The sequence below is a fragment of the Globicephala melas genome, chromosome 20, assembly GCF_963455315.2.
Source record: "Globicephala melas chromosome 20, mGloMel1.2, whole genome shotgun sequence".
Lineage (NCBI taxonomy): Eukaryota > Metazoa > Chordata > Mammalia > Artiodactyla > Delphinidae > Globicephala > Globicephala melas.
Genome location: NC_083333.1, coordinates 33856627 through 33873726, shown reverse-complemented (window position 1 = coordinate 33873726; position 17100 = coordinate 33856627). Strand labels below are relative to the sequence as shown.

At 54.0% G+C, this 17100-nt stretch overlaps 1 protein-coding gene across 6 annotated transcripts in view; it reads left to right on the top strand.

Annotated features, from left to right (window-relative positions):
• B3GNTL1 (UDP-GlcNAc:betaGal beta-1,3-N-acetylglucosaminyltransferase like 1) overlaps window positions 1-17100 on the top strand; it is a 121355-nt gene that overhangs the window by 68226 nt on the left and 36029 nt on the right. For all 6 annotated transcript variants that reach the window (XR_009560320.1, XR_009560319.1, XM_060290405.1 and 3 more), the window contains one exon: window positions 14314-14409. Coding sequence is in view for 4 of the 6 variants with exons in the window: in XM_060290405.1 (XP_060146388.1) it covers window positions 14314-14409 (96 nt within the window). In the remaining 2 variants the exon portion in view is untranslated. The remainder of the gene's footprint in view (window positions 1-14313; window positions 14410-17100) is intronic.

Below are 17100 nucleotides of genomic sequence, written 5' to 3'. Positions count from 1 at the left end.
ATCTGAAATGATTCTGTGTAAATTGGGTTTTAAGGAAATCTCCGTGTCACTGCGGGGGGGACTGCCCTGCAAAGCTGGCTCCGAGGGAGGCTTTGTTGCACATTCAGAAAAAATCTTCCTCCTTCCCCCACCCTCCTCCCCTCCCCCAAAGGGAGGTTGAAGAGGGAATTTGGAGATCAAAGCACAGAGCCAAGAAGATCCTTATGCAACAACAAGTCCTAGAGGAGGGGTCCCAGAGGAGGGGTCCTGACACAGCCCATCACCCTCTCCCTTCTCTTCTCCCAAAAGCGTGTAGTGTGGTTGGAGGACAGACGAGAGGCCCCGGGGCAGGACCACCAGGACTGCAGAGAGGGCAGCAGAATGTGGCCTGTTTGTAACCACGCAGCCCAACTGCTCCTAAAGGTTGGGAGGAGGGGCCACAGCTGCCCCAAAGGGATGAAACCCGGACGTGGGGTGAGGTGGTGCGGGCGGGGGCGGCGGCCCCAGCCTGGGCACTTCTTGTTCTGAGGACGGTGGGAGGTGAGCAGAGGGTGGGTGTGGACCGTCGGAGAGGGCAGGTGGGGGCCGTGGGACTGCCCACCTCGATCCCGTGGTTGGGGAAGTCCGGGTCATGCCCATCAAGGAGCGTGAGCCCGTGACTATTCCGGGCGCCCCACACCTACTGACGGTGCAGCCTCGACCCCGCTGAGGTCAGTACTGTCACGAGGAGACAGCGGGGGAAGTTAAGGAGGTTGCCCAGGACTCGGGGTGGAGCCCACTGTCCAGGTCCCCGCTGGGAGTGGCCTCCCCCTCAAGCTCACCATATCCAGGGCAAAGTCACCATCTTTGACACCCACCGTCCTCTGCGGCCCCAGCGCCCAGGGTGTGGGTGCCCCACCTCCGCCAGCAGCACCTCTGGAACAGACGTGTCTCTCTAGCCTCCCTCCACCGGTCCTGGTCATTGCTAAGCCCCCTGTGCCCCCACCCATCCTCTCCTGCCTGTAACACACAGGGGTGACTTGGGTTGGGTTCCCCAAAGCAGAGCTCAAGACCGGAAGGAGATGGGGGAAGCAGACAGGGCAGGGAAGGAGCCAGCCCAAGGCCAGCCGCAGGCGGCTCCACGGGGATGCTGGACCATGACCCACACACCCAGCTGGAGGGATGGCTCTTCTGTTCCCCCATCAGAGGTTCGCCAGCTTTGCCGCCCCCAGGGACATGGTGTAACCCTGGCATTTCTAGAGGAGGGGCTCCCAGCTCCCCAAGGGTGGGTGCAGCTTGACCTTAATGTAATGAAAAGGATAATTTTTCCCTGGAGTTAGTTTAATAATTTCCTCAAATAATGACAGGAGGGCTTTTCCTGACATTGTCTTTTTATCGTTATCACTGACTCAGTGTTGGGTGGCTGGCGGCCAGCTGGGCCCCAGGGGCGCTAAGCGCTGAGCCGGCTTCAGGGAGAGCAGTGCCCTTGGCACCCGTTACAAGGAGGCTGGGAGTCGGGGTCCACCTGGCTCAGTGTGCCTACTGCTGCCGTGGAATCCCTGGCGTCTGCCAAGTTAAAGAGCTGTTTCAGGGACTGGGTTGTGCCCACGTCAAGTCCACCCAAGAATGCGGTTGACACGTGAGCCGTCAGGCTGAGGAGTGGCGGCCGTCAGGGCAGCGCGGAACCTCCTGGCGGTGCCGGTGTAGGGTGGCGACAGCCCGTGGTCTGCAGGGCGGCGGAGGCCTGCTGCTGCCCCATGGCCCACGTCCCCCGGCATCCTCCCGCTGAGGGCCCGGCCGGCACAAGTGGGGCCCCTACCGGCAGAGCCGGGAGAGGCAGGAGGTGTGGCAGTGCTGCCGTCCCCTCGCTGGGCCCCGCCTGCCTCTCATACACACGGGCAGCGGGTGCCGCGGGGTCCTGGCTGCTGCCCTCTTACTCAGCTGCTGCCCGTCGTCCCCAGATTTAGGGCCTTTTCACAGCCTTGGTGCAGGCCACGTCCCCCTGTGGACCCCACCCCTCTGGCTGGCCCGGAGACTCTCCCAGGCCTCCCACCCCTACGGGTGGGTCAGTGTGCGATGCTCTGACCTCTGACCTCTAGCATCCCACAGCTGAGTCTGATCTAGAGAGGTCTGTGGGACCTCCGACTCCTCGTGACCTCGTCACGTGGTCTCTGGGGGCCAAGGGCCTGCGGAGCCAAGGGTGGGATGGCGAGGCACAACTGACAGTCACCGGGCTGCCCCTACCTGGGGACTTCAGTTGAAACAAGTGTGTGCATCCTGCCCAGGACGCTGCGTCCACCTCTGCCCGTGCACTCGGGGCTCTCTTGGTGCAGTCAGCCCCTCACAGAGTGTCCACCCGCTGCTTTCGCATCACGGTGGACGCTCGCGGCCACGTGTACCTGCACGCGTGTGAGCAGAGCACGTGCACAGGCCTGATTCTCTCAGGTGGGTCCCACTCTCTGGCTCTCACCCGATCACCCACTGGACACTCGCTGAGCCCTGTGGCGAGCGGGACACCGCTGGGCACTGTGGTTAGAGGGGAAAACAGGACAGACACGCCCCACCCAGCCATGGAAGTGCAAACAGCCAGGAGTTCGGGTGGTGCTGGGCACACCAGCCGCCTCGTGTGGTGACTTGGAGCTTCCGACGCGAAGAAGGGATGGGCCCTGGGCCAGACGCGCCTCCTGGCCCAGACGTGGGCTGGACCGCTGGGCCTAGACGGCAGCACTAGGCCCCAGGAGATCTGAGAGGTGGTTCTCAGGGCCAGCACTGCCCGCTCAGCAGGCGAGGGAGCCACATGGGTGCTGCCCATCCCAAATCCACCCCCAAGTTGGGAGCAAAATGAAGGGGTTGTTCTGCAGCAGCTGGAAGCAGCTGCGTGCACCCCCTCAGGTCCCACCACCTGGGCAGGTCAGCAGCTGGCCTGGGCAGTGTGTGCCTGTAGGTCGCCAGGTCAGACCCTCACCTGCCAGTGAAAACCAGTCAAGCCGCCAAAACCTTTCCTCCACCACCGGCTGCGTCAACGTCGTAAGTGGCTCAGCAGATGTTTCTGGAACCAGGATTTTACATTTACCAAATGTAAATCGGGCTCCATCCACGTGGGATGAGTGTGGATGCGTGTGAACTAAAATGCTGGCCCTGCAGCCCAGCGTCCTGTGGGCAGAACTGCCCACGTGGAGCTCTTGGCCAAGGCGTCCCCGTCCTGCATTGCCTGTGTGGGTGGCACGCATGTGCTCTGTGTCATCCATGCAGGAGGCGGGCTGGCAGAGCTCCCACCCCTTGGGGGGACATCATGAGGCCGGGAGGCCGCAGAGCACAGAGAGGTGTGAGGGCACGTGGGGTGTCGTGGTCAACACGGCACCATGTGTGGTTCTCGGGACATGAAGCTGCTTCTAAACCTGCTGTAAACCCTTGGTTTCTCTCTCATTTTAGGGGGAAGCCTGAGTGTTCTGCATTTCGTTCTCAGACTTGACTTTTATGTCGTCAGTATTGATTTTCTACTCAAAATATTTTATTTTGTTTTCTTTTTCTTTTTTTCTTTATTTGGTTGCACCAGGTCTTAGTTGTGGCAGGCAGGCTCCTTAGTTGTGGCTCATGGGCTCTGTAATTGTGGCTCGCCAGCTCCTTAGTTGCGACTCGCTGACTCCTTAGTTGTGACATGTGAACTCTTAGTTGCGGCATGAGTGTGGGATCTAGTTCCCTGACCAGGGATTGAACCCGGGCCCTCTGCATTGAGAGCGCAGAGTCTTAACCACTGCGCCATCAAGGAAGTCCCCAAAGTATTTTTAAAATTGTGCCCAATGCTGTAGCCTGCCCGTTGTAGGCTGTAGTGTTTTCTTTCTTAATCCCACTTAGTAAGTTACTTTTTAGTGCTTTAGTCCTTGGGGGACACACTGACCACATATCCGGGAATGGACGTGGGCCTTCTCTTCCTGTTCTCTCTGATTAGGATTTGGGATTTTAAGGTCTATCTGAAATATTATTAATGTGTATTATTCAGTTCATTTGGGAGCAAAATTCCAAACCCTGGCAGTCATCTTTTTCTTCCAGAGAAGAGTATCGTATTAAAGCATTAAATCTACCCTCCATCCATTTCCTCCATAGATTCAGAAAGAGCAGGTGGGCCTGGTTCCTGGTGCTGGAACGACTCAGTGAAATAAAATGATGCATAAGCGTGGGCGAGAAGGGTTGATGAATCTGACTGCTTCCCTGGGCCATGTGTAACCAGTTCTTGTGTGATGGCTTGTGAGTAAAGGGGTGCCCGAGCCCATGATCCTCTGTCCTGCAATACTTCCAGAAAGTTCAGTGATTCAGACAGCCTGAGTGCCCTTCTGGGGCCTTTCCTGCCAGGGCCTATGGGATGGAGGACCATTGCAGGCCAGCGTGCTGTCTCGTAACAAACATTTATTTTACCAAGTGTGCGTCTGTGTAGGCCTGACACTTGGGTTCCTTGAACGAACCACACGTGAGAACACTTCCCGGCAGCGTCCTCAACAGCTGTTGAATATTCATATGCTGGAAGCCTTGGTGTCTTTTCTGAAAGAGCTGCTGGCAGATCTCTCTGGAACTTCGAATGATTCCTTCCATCGGCCCAACGCTGGAACTGAAAGTGGAATATGTTTCCAGGACGTGGATGTTTCCCTGGGTTCAGTCTGAAGGTCAGATGAGAGAGTGCACAGGCCCCTCCTTGTGGGGAGAGACGCTACGGAGAACACAGCAAAGTGACCGATGTGCACGCGGGCGCCAGAGCTGGCAGGACGGGGGAGGTCTGCTCTGGGCCTCAGGGACTGTCCCTTTGGGGCCAGCATGCAGCCCACGAACAACACGCCTGACCCGTGGAGGGCTCTTCAGGTCCAGCCGCTATGATGGTTCAGCCACAAAACTGGAGGAAACAGGCCCAAACCTTTGCTGCTCGGCTGACAGCTGCTCCGCGGGAGTTCTCGTTCTGGATGTGGGGTTCGTGGGGCCCTAGGCACCTCCAGCCCCGTGTCCTTTCTGGGGACGTAGGGGGTGCCCAACGGCAGCTACAGAGGACTCCGGCCCTGAGTGCTATGCCCCACTACCCAGCTCTGGGGGTGACCCTCTTCCTCCCCTCCCTCCACACCAGCCCTGGACGGGGCAGGGCTGCCTGTGGCACTTCTAACTTCTTTTACCTTCTGGTCATGGTATTTCCACCACTTAGGCCACCTAACACACACTTACGTTGGTTCTACTTATGTACTGCTGCTTAACCAGCGACTCCAAACTTACTGCTTAGAACAACTTGTCATTGGTAACGGTTTGTGGATTAAGTGGGCAGGTGAGTCTCTTGGGCTTGTGGTGGGCTGGGGACCAGGGCTGGGGGTATCTGTGGTGCCTTTCCCCCCAGATCAGGCACCTGGTCTGCTTGGCTGGAGCAGCTGAGAATTTGTCCATTTTATCTGGTCATTGAATTTATTGGCATAAACTTAATAATGTTCCTTTACTATGCTATTAATGTCTGTAGGTTTTATAGTGACTTAGGTTCTTTTATTCCTCATATTGATCATTTGTGTCTTTTATCTTTTATTTTGATCATATGTAAGTTAGAGATTTGTCAATATTATTGGGGTTTTTTTTTTTGAAGAATAAGCTTTTGGTTATTCTTGATTGTTCATTTTCTATTTCATGGATTTCTGCTCTTGTATCTATTATGTCCTTTCTTCTGTTTACTTTGCTCTTTTCCTCTCTTAAGGTGGAAGCTTAGATCATTGGTTTGAGACCTCTTTTTCTAATATAAGCATTTTTCAAACTATAAAATTTTCTCTAAATATTGTTCTGGCTGCATTCCACGATTGTGATGTGTTGTTCCTTTCTTTTTGGCCTAAAATCTTTTCTGAGTTTCTTGGGTTTTTTTCTCTTCGACCCATGGAAATTTAGAAGTACGTTGTTTTAATTTCCAAGTATCGGAAGTCCTGACAAAGCAGTAAGCAGCGCAGGGGGGCGGGCTTGTGCTCACAGAGTCCACAGCCACCCAAGGCCCGACCCTCAGCCAGTCCCGGTGAAGGCCTGGCTCTTCTCTGACTAAACCCCTTCCTTCTCGCCGGAGCCGCCCGTTGTCTGAACTAGCCTTTGCCATTTCTGTGCATTTCCTCCTGCTTCATGGGTCTGTACCACCAAAGAACAGATTGAATTGTTTGGGGACAGATACTTAGAAATATGATGTGATACAGCAGAAATTGACACAACATTGTGGATCAACTATACTTGAATTAAAAAAAAAAAAGAAATATGACATGAGCCACAAATGCAAGCCAAAATATAATTTAAAAAATTTTTAATAGTTAACACTAAAAAGGTAAAAAAAAGCAGATGAATTTAATTATAATAATATTTTATTTAATCTAGTATATACAAACTATTATCCTTTCAACGTGATCATTATGAAAATATCAACGAGATATTTTACATTCTTTTTTTCATAAGTCTTCAAAATCTGATGTGCATTTTACACTCACAGCTTCATTTCATGCGCCTGTGTGCCTGGGGACTGGGTCTGTTTTCTCTGGTCAGTCCCACAACCGGGGGAAACAGCTGGAAATCAGGTGTGCAGCTGCAGAGTCACTCGCCAGAAAACACATCTGGGGTTTTGGCAAGTAAGCATTGAAAACAGGAAGCTCAGTTTTGCTTTGTAATGGTTTCCAAATAACAGTGTGAAATCCGCTTTTTTCTGACAGGGGAAGTTAGGGAGCACGTTTCTTGGGACTGATGTTTTGTATTTGCTAGAAAATGCTGGGTGCAGAGGGCCTCAGGGGCCCTTCTGTGGCATTTGTCGGCGATAGGCCTGGTTTCCTGGACCCTCCAGGACGCCCCCCCGCCGCCCCCCAGGCTCCCAGATGCTGGGATGCTGGGACTCACGCGTCTCAGAACTGCACTGATGACTTCAGGACACTCGTGCTGGCAGCTTCCTTGGTGGCAGCAAAGATTTTGTTAAAGATTTTTAAAGTTTGTATCTTTGCACCTCAGCCGCAGGCACCACTGACCTGATCTCTGTTGCCAGTGATTAGAATTCACGTTTTTAGGATTCCACACGAATGAAATTGTGGTGGCTGCTCTTCCCTGACATTCGCCTGAGTTGCGTGCATATCCGCAGCTTATCTATTTGCTGGGGCGCGTCCATTGCGGCTGCACCTCAGTGTCCGGCCACGCGTTGTTGATGAACGTTTGGGTTCAAACAGTTTTTGTCTGTTGCGCAAAAAGCTGCTTGGAACATTCGCGGACAGGTTTTGTGTGGCGTGTGCCCAGGAGGGGCGTGGCTGGTTGTGCAGAGGGTCTGAGCATCTGCTCAGCTGCTTTGCAAAGTGGTTCTGTCTCACCGTCCCTCCTGCAGTGTGTACGATTTTCACTTGGTGTTGTCAGTCTTTTTAATCGTAGCGTCTTGAGGGTGTAGTGTGTTTCATCACAGTTAAAATTTCATTTCCCTTCCTAACTAGATACCAGGAGTATTCCTCCCATCCCCCCACCCCACCCCACCCGGGTGTAACCACCAAAAACGTTAGCAAACATTTGGGAGGGGGGCGGTGGGCACACTGGAAATGTTACCTTAAATGGAAAAAGGGTCTTTGCAGATGTGATTGAGGACTTTGAGACAGGGAGATTGTCCTGGGTTACCCAGGTGGGGCGTAAATGCTGTCATAAGTGTCCTTATAAGAGGGGGCAAAGGAGATTTGACCCAGAAAGACGAGGAGGCACCAAGCTGCTGGCTGTGAAGACAGGAGAGGGACTGTGAACCAGGGAGGGCGAGGGATGCTGGCAGCCTCCAGAAGCTGGACCAGGTGAGGAACGATGGTGCCCCTGCCTCTGAATGGAGGAGGCCCTGCTGACACCCCAGTCTCACACTGCGAGACTCATTTAGAACTTCTGCCCTCCAGACTGTACGAAAATAAACTACTGTTGTTTTAAGTCACTCAGTTTGTGGTAGTTTGTGACAGCAACCACAGAAAACTAGTACAATTACTGCAAGAAATTAAATAAGACCTAAGTGAATGGGAGATACACAGTGCTCATGGGTTAGAGGACTCAGTGTTGAGATGTCCATCCTCCCCAGATTGATCTGTATGTTCATCGTGGTCCCCGTCGATATCACAGCAGGGTTTTTTTTAATAGAAATTGACAAACTCATTCTAAAATTTGTTGGAAATACAAAGGCTTTAGAATAGCCAAAGCTCACCTGAAAAAGAACAAAGCTAGAGGACCAGCACTGCCTGACTTCAAGGCTAATCCAGACAGTACGTGTTGGCATAAAGACAGACAAACAGATCAAAGGAACAGACTAGAGTCCAGAATTGACCCGTGTGTACACAGACAACTGGTTTTTTTATAAAAGTGCAAATGCAGTTCACTGGAGAAAGAGCGTAATCCTTGAACAGATGAAAAACGTGGATAAAATGGGACTTTAAAACCTCACACCACATATGAAAGTTAACTCAAAATGGACCCTAGAACTAAATGTAGAACTTAAAACTATAAAACTTCTAGAAGAAAACAGAAAAATATCTTTGCAACCTTGGGTTAGGCAAGAAAGTTCTCAGGTAAGATACCAAAATCACAATTCATAAGAGAAAAAAATGGATAAATTGGACTTCATCAACATTACAAACTCCTTACCATCACCCTTCTGCTTTCCATAAAGAATATGGGAGTAAAATCTCTGAGGGGGGAATGAAACAGGAGGGAAGGGGGCAGAGCACAACCTTTGAAAGAATGACATAGCCCGAGGACATGACATAAACGGATTAGAACCACATGGGTCCAAATTGGCAGACAAGTTGACTTCCACTAGACCTTGAACCTCAGTATACGCTCACTGTAACACATCAGCCAGCTAAATGACACACCCACAGGCGTCATGACAGTTCCAAGACTGACCATAAGGATCAAAAAGTGGGCGGTGGCCCAATTCCTGGAAATCCCCGCCCCTTCCCAAAATAGCTGGAATACTCCTCCCACTCATTAGCCTATGAAATTACCCACCCCTATAAAAACTCACAACCCCACACCCTGGTGCCTTTCTCACCTTCTGAGATGGCCCACAGTCTGTCTGTGGAGTGTGTTTCTCTCTAAATAAATTCAGTTCTTACCTATCAAAAAAAATTTACAAACTTCTTTGAAAGACATTGTTTTGTTTTGTTCTTTAATTAATTATTTATTTTTGGCTGTGTTGGGTCTTCGCTGCTGCGCGCGAGCTTTCTCTAGTTGTGGAGAGCAGGGGCTACTCTTTGTTGCAGTGCGCGGGCTTCTCATTGCGGTGGCTTCTCTTGTTGCGGAACACGGGCTCTAGGCGCACAGGCTTCAGTAGTTGTGGCATGCGGGCTCAGTAGTTGTGGCTCGTGGGCTCTAGAGCACAGGCTCAGTAGTCGTGGCACACGGGCTTAGTTGCTCCACGGCATGTGGAATCTTCCTGGACCAGGGCTCGAACCCGTGTGCCCTGTGTTGGCAGGCAGATTCTTAACCACTGCACCACCAGGGAAGTCCCGAAAGACATTGTTAAGAAAATGAAAAGACAGGCCAGGGGAATGGGAGAAAATATTTACAAATAATATCTGATAAAGGACTTGTGCCCAGACCTCTCTGTAGGATTCTCAAGACTCAGTGATAAGAAAACAAACATCCCAATAAAAAATGGGCCAATGATTTGAACAGATGCTTCATCAAATAAGGTATATGGATGGTAAATTAGTTCAGCATCATTAACCATTAGAAAAATGTTAAGTCCACCATGAGATACCGCAGCACACCTATTAGCACGTCTAGAAGATAAAGGCTGGCCATCCCAAGTGTTTGCGAGGATGTGGAGCAATGGGAGCTCACACACCGCTAGTGCGAATGCAGGTGATCCAACCACTGTGGAAAACAATTCAGCAATTGTTTTTGAAAGCTCACCGTACAACTGCCTTATCATCCAGCCACTCCTTCCTGGGTGTTTACCTGAGAGAAATGGAAGCCTCTCCACCCAGAGGCTTACACACAGATATACCCACAACACAAACTGGGAGCAGCCTGCGTTCACTAATAGGCGAATGGAAAAACAGCTGTAGTTCTGAGCGAACAGGTGGTACTGAGTGCGAGAAACCAGAAAAGAGCACTACTGTGTGACTCTACTTATGTGAAATTCTGGAAAATGCAAGCTAACTTATTTGTGATAGAAAGCAAATCAGGGAATTTCTTGGTGGTCCAGTGGTTAGGACTCCGCACTCTCACTGCCAAGGGCCTGGGTTCGATCCCTGGTTGGGGAACTAAGATCCCACAAGGCACTCAGCCAAGAAAAAAAAAAAAAAAAGCAAATCAGCAACTGCCTGGGGAGGGAGACAGGGAGCTCACCAAGGGGGACAGACGGGCATGAGGAAGCTGGGGAGGGGGTTTGTATGCTGGTCACGTTCATCAGACTTTAAATATGTACTGTGTATTGCATGTCAATCATAGTCAACAAAGCTGTAAGAAAGTCGTTTGAGTCGCCCTTTACACAACCAAGGGGAGATGTCTGGGCAGCCAGGTCTGTGGTCTGGAGCCTGGGGGCAATTAGGAATGAGTGGTCCGTGCTGATGGGCTCCTGGGTGGGAGGGTCCATGGAGCAGGGCTCTGGATCACCTAACACTGGGGGTCAGGGCAGAGCAAAGCTGCAGGTCACTGAGTGTCTGTGTCCCCCATTCCTGTATCAAAGCCCTGACCCCCCAATATGATGGGATTGGGAGGTGGGGCCTTTGAGAGTCACTAGGGTCAGCTGAGGCCGTGAGGGTGGGGCCCCATGATGAGCTGAGTAGCACAGACGTTGGAGCTCTTGCTGCCGCGTGGGGACATGGGGAGAAGGCCGCCTGCAGGCTAGGAAGAGGCCCCACCAGACCGGACCCTGAGCTGTGACGTGAGCTGCCATCCGCGGTGTCCATCTCAGCAGCGCCGGCAGAATGAAGCCTCACAGGTGAGCCGAGCCCGTGTGTGTTAATCAAACATTTGGCTCGGAGGCCTGGGGGCTGAGAGTGTGTTAGAATCAGTGGGTAGTAGGAGCACATGGTGGTCACGTGACGAAGCCAACGCGGCCAGACGCAGCGCCCGTGCTCGCAGGTGGGGGTGGGGGTGGGGGTGGCTGTAGCCAGCCCTGCGTGGGGACCTCAGCCCTCCTCCGGGGTCCTTGCCCGAGCCGCCCCCGTCCTCTGAGGCTGCAGCGCCACTGGGTGTGGGAGCTCGTGTGCTGGGCTGAGGAGGGTGTGGGCATCCCCTGCCCCGTGCCCCTGATCAGAGTGGAAGTGAGCCGACTTAGGTACCCGGGGTCTTCAATTCCAGCACATCCCTCTCGCGGGTGGTGGGCTAGCCCTCGGGGCCGCCTGCCCAGGGCAGTGGGAGTGGGGTGTGTGTCTGTGTGTGTGCGCGTGTGCCTGTGCAAGGGGCTTGTCGGGGTTGAAGGCTCTGTGCCCGGAGCCTGGGGCCAAGAGAGGCAGGGTGTTTGGAGCTCCCTGGGAACCCCTTCCCTCCTGGGGGCTGCTGTGCTTCTCCCTCCCTGCCTTGGACCCTGACCCAGACGTCAGAGCGGGCAGTGCAGCCGAGGGGAGGAAAGGGAGCCTGGTGCCCAGATCCTTCATGCCCCCCAAGTGTCAAGGGAGAGAGCCCTGTGTTCTGGTCTCTAGCTGTTGGCAGAACTTCCGTGGCCCAGGCTAGGGGTAGTGGCTGCTGGCAGGGCAAACCCCAGAGAAGCCAGGAGCCGCCCTCGGCCCCCCAGTGGGCTGGCTGGACTGGCCTGAGCCCGTGGGGCAGTGGAGGCAGAATCGTGACCAAGCCAGGGAACTGGCCCTGGAGTCCTGCTGACCTGCCTGACGCTCTGGGGCCTGGCCATGTTTCACATGTGGGGGACAAGAGGTCTGCCCTGGCCACTTGGACATGTGATGTGAGTGCAGTGAGTGACCCAAACGCGCCATTCGTGGAAGAAAGGTTGGTTTTCTTCTAAGACAGTTTTGGTCAAGATTTCTTGTAATGAGTCGCTGGGATTTTAGAGGCGGGATATGCTCATTAAGCCTAGGCCACTTTCTCCCGAGGGCTCCACGGCGTCCCCCGGCCAGCTGGTCGGTGGCCAGTCTGGACAGAACCTGGGCCCCCTGCTCTGCCACAGGATGAGGAAGGGGGACCCAGTGGCAGCCTCGAGGGGACAGACAGCGGCACCTGTGTACAGAGGGCGGCCGAGGGACTCACTGCCCGCTGGGACCCCTACATGCTACACTTCACACACCAGGTTAAAACATGGGATTCGTTCACGTGCACGTAACTCAGTTTAAACGGTGACTAAAACTGATGCCTGGCAAATTTCTAGAAGGGTTGTTAAGACCCTCACAAGTTCTGTCTTGCTGGAAACCACATTTAAAACTCGGAACCCGTGGGCTTCCCTGGTGGTGCAGTGGTTGAGAGTCCACCTGCCGATGCAGGGGACGCAGGTTCGTGCCCCGGTCCGGGAAGATCCCACATGCCGCGGAGCGGATAGGCCCGTGAGCCATGGCCGCTGAGCCTGCGCGTCCGGAGCCTGTGCTTCGCGACGGGAGAGGCCACAACAATGAGAGGCCCGCGTACCGCAAAAGAAACCAACAAAAAACTCGGAACCCGTATGTAGGTAGCTGCTCCACTTCCTAACCGCACGGAGGGGTGTGAGGGACCCCATTGTGCCTTCGAGCAGCGCCCACGTCAATCACCAACGTCCTCGTCACCACTCCAGCCTCATTTCTTTCCTGTGTCGCCAGAGAGAAAATTCCACAAATGTGTTTCCCCACATTTGTGGTCAGTGAGGCTCCAGAGTGAGCAGAGAACTCGAGAGGCGGGGACTTCTGGGGGCCCTTTGGGGCTCACTGCTCTGGAGGCCCCAGTGCACAGAGGCAGCTGCAAAGCTGGTATCCCCTTGGCAGCCCTGTCTCCTCTGGTCAGTCTTCACGTTGGACAGTGTGACGGCCTGGAGAGGTGGCCGGCTGCTCTGTGTGTGTGTGTCTGTGTGTCTCTGTGTGTGTCTCTGTGTGTGTCTGTGCGTATCTATGTGGTAAGGAATGTGTGTGCCTCTGATTTTTTTTACACAGATGTCCCCTCCGAGGCATCATTAAGCCTGGAAAAACCATTTAAATAAAAAATGTTTGGGGCTTCCCTGGTGGCGCAGTGGTTGAGAGTCCGCCTGCCGATGCAGGGGACACGGGTTCGTGCCCCGGTCCAGGAGGATCCCACATGCCGCGGAGCGGCTGGGCCCGTGAGCCATGGCCCCCGAGCCTGCGCGTCCAGAGCCTGTGCTCTGCAACGGGAGAGGCCACAACAGTGAGAGGCCCGCGTACTGCAAAAAAAAAAAAAAATTTAAGAAAAATTAAAGTAAAACGAACTGTTTTCCTTTTTGGTATACAGCTTTGTGAGTTTTAGCACATGTGTACATATTTGTGTAACCACTACAACCCGGCTTTGTTTTTGTGTAAAATGGTGATAAATGTTTGGACCTCACCCTCATTAATGTTCCCCAGCTTTAAAAGAAGCCCAGTGACTTGTGTGATTGAGGTTGCATTCGCTCACGGCAAAACTCAGGCTCAGGTCACACCTGTGGCTCAGACGCAGAAGCCACTTGGGGTGCTGCGTGAGGTGGTGGTGGAATCGTCTTGAAGCAAAAGTGCTGAAGAGATGCTTGCTCAGGGCTGAGCGAGCTTGGCGGGTGTGGGCTGCATGCGAGGGGCGACCTGTCCTGAGTGACCGTTTGCTGCTGGACGTTCACAAGCCACGTCCAAATACAGAAGAAACGTCCCAGGCACAGAGGGACGCGGGTCTGTCCATCCTGCTCTGTTCCAGCTCAGCTTCCGGCCTCTGGCTCCCTGTCCCCACAGTGCGCTCACAGCCTCTCACTGTCAGTGATTCGGGTCCAGGACGGACCGAACGTCCTCCAGGTTCTCACAGAGTCAATGGTGCAAGTGCAGATTTTATAACATAGTAGAAATAAAGTAAGACTGCAGAGCCCCCGAGCCCAGCTGTCCACCAATGGTGCTGGACATGGTGAAGAAGGCCCCACGTGGTGGGCGTGCAATGCCTTGTCATCCCTCTTCATTTTAGATGCTTGTTTTCGTTAACTGGCTCCAGCAGTGATTAGAGCACGCCCCCCGAGAACCTGGGTGGTTCATCAGCCGCAGAACAGGACCTGGTGGGGGACTTTGAGCCCATCTGTCAGCCTTGGGAGCTGGACACCACTGACCTGGCTCTAAAGCCCCTTGAACCTTTGTACCGACAGGGAAGGGATGTGCACATTTGCTTGTCACCTTCTGAGTGACTTTGTGGGAAATAACCTGTGGGTTGTGTGATGAGCTGTTTTTCTCTGTTAATTGTGTCCATACTAATTGCTTCCAGGTGTTTACCTCCAATGGCCCCACCGTGATCATGCCCACCTGGTTCTGCTCCCGAGCCTGGTTCTCCCACGTGGGCCCATTTGACGAGGGCGGACGGGTAAGTGCGTGTCCCGTGGATTCCTCCTCTGGGCTGGGCTGGGCGGGGCCGGGCTGGGCCGCCGTCCCCCGTCAGGGCCTTTGCAGCGCTTCCTGCTTCCGGGCCGGGCGTGCTGAGCCTCCCAGGGTGCAGCCGGGGCACCGCTCGGCCTGTGTTGTGCAGGAAGCAGGGGGTTTCTGTGTGAAGGCTGTGGGCGCCGGGCGTCTGCTCCTGGCTCACACCTGCCCGGCCCTGGTTGCCTCATCCTGCTTTAAGAGCTGTTTGTGGGAAAGTGCAGGAGGTGGGCAGTGTCATCCTGCCACCCCTGGACAACAGCGGCGGAAGAGCTCCCCAGTTCTCCCGTGGCCAGTGGCCCTGGGGTGTTCGGGTCCAAGCTGGCCTGGCTCCTTCATCTGCACCCTCGCCTACCTGAGGGGCCTCACCTGCAGAGCGGGGCCCACGCTGGTCTCCGGGCTCCGGCCTAGAAATGGGGACGCGACGCTGACCTGCTCCCCTCCCACCCCGACAGTCTTAAGAGTGAGCACTCCGACACCGATCAGAAGGTAAACCTGAGGGTTAGTTTATTTTCCCTTAACCTCCCGCCCTTAAATTGGCTTTGAGATCATGAGTTCTGGTCCTCGTAGTGGAAGGGGTGGGCCAGGCATGTTAAGGCCCATCAGGCTGGAAGGTGGGGGTAACTCAGGCCCAGGCTCACCGTCTGCCCCAGGACCTTGGCCACGGTCCTGCCTGCTCTGAATGTCCTCTCCACTTCGGGGGGACCTTCACTGACTGCACAGGGGCCGCTTGGAGCCAACCCCCTCCCTGCTCCTACCCGGCATTTCTCTGCCCACTCCCCTGCCCGTCACGCACACAGTCTCATTTTGGAGGGAGAGGCTGGCTCCCCCACTGCCCCCTGCACTGGACCCTGGCCGGACGGTCCCTCATGGTCGCCCAGACGTGCCGTCCAGGAGCAGTGCTGGTCTCAGGTTTACAAACCAGGGGCTCGAGGGGAGCATAGTGCCCTGAGGGCTGGACTTAGGTTTGGGGACTGGTCCTCAGCTGATTCTCCAGGCCCAAGAGGCTGCAGTTCTTGCCCATGGAGAGAAGGGCAGGGAACCGAAGCAGCCGGGACAGTCGAGGTGCTAAAGGACGCAGAGCAGGATGGTGGCGAGACTCGGGGGTGAGGGTGGCTGAGTGGTCGTGGACACAGCGGCCACGAGCTGGAACCTGCAAGGTGCACAGGTTTTAAATTGGGAAAATGCACTCGCAGAGGCAAGGTGGGGGAGGGGAGTCGGAGATTTGGAGGAGGGCGCCATCCGGCGCAGGACAGCATCCAGCTGAGGGGTCTGGATGTCCCCAGGAGGCAACGGTTTCAGGCCCTTAAACAAAAAGGAAAGTGACAAAAATGGTGTTTGTTGGTTCAGAACAGGGCTCTTCTGAGGGCCGGTCTGGCCTGGGTGAAAAAGTCTTGGAGGGGGAACGGCCTGGAGGGGGTCGCCACCCAGCACAGCAGACACTTTGCAGAAGTGCTTTTGCATCTGTTGGAAAGATCCCCAGGCTCGGAGTCGCTGTGTGAGTTACGAGCTGTCTCCCCCTCTCCAGAGGGTGTACCCCAGGCTCTTTGCATTTTAGCCATTCTGATTGCAGTTCTGTAGTTTCTTGTTGTATTTTAATTTTCATTTCTGAGATGACTTATGATGTTGAGCAATTTTTCATGCACCGATTGGCTACTTGTATGTTATTTTATGAAGCGTCCAGATCTTTTGCCCAGTTTTAAGCGGGGTGTCTTCTTATTGCTGAGTTGTTGGTGTTCTTGGTCAGATACTTGCTTGTGGGTATTTTCTCCCATCCTGGGTCTCAGCGTTCTGGGATTTCCTCTCACTCCCACTTGTGCTCGTCCCAGATTCTATCCTGAGGATGTCAGAGCAGCAAGGCTGGGGCTTCCACCCCTGTTTTGTGGGTTTTATCTCCCCGCCCCGGGGCTTCCCACTCTGGGCATGGGGCTCACAGATGCCGTAGAGGTTGGCCACTCAGCCACCCAGAGCCAGAAGTCAGCACCTTCTCTGGTGCATTAAAACCTCTCTTGGTATCGAAGAAGGTCTGTATTTTGTCATCTTTGTATTTCTGTCTCTTTAAACGCCCTTGGTCCCAAGTGCTCTGCTTAAACCTTTCCTGGTTGGCTTTTTGTTTTTCGGTTTTTGAAGGTATTCTGACCCCCACCTGTTGCCTCAACAGCAGCCAGTAGATCATCTGTTCCCTCTTTCCTTTCTCCTCCTGTTTGGTTGCGTGATTTCTGCTCTCGTCAGAAGGCAACCCCGCGTGCTGAGTCCCCAGCTGCCCGTCTGTGTCCCTGGACTCAGCCTCGCATGTCAGGCTGTCCGGGCCTCGGCGTTCCTTGAGTTCCTGCCCATTCAGACTGTGGCTCTGGACATGTGAAGGAGGTACGGGCTGGACAGAAAACCCTGAGTCACACCTTCGCTTGCATGTCTTGACAGCACAGCTCCCTGTTGCCTTGCTTTGCCTGACGCTCCTCCGATTCGCTCGGCTTTGTAAGGTGCTTGACCTTTTCCTGGAGGCTCTGAGAATTCCTCCCTTGTTAAAGACTCATGGTTTCACTGGGATTGGTCTTAATGCGGACCTGATTCCGATGTGTGGAACCAGAGTTCTCCTTCATGGTTTTTGTTGTTGTTGTTATTTGGGGTGAATTTCTGT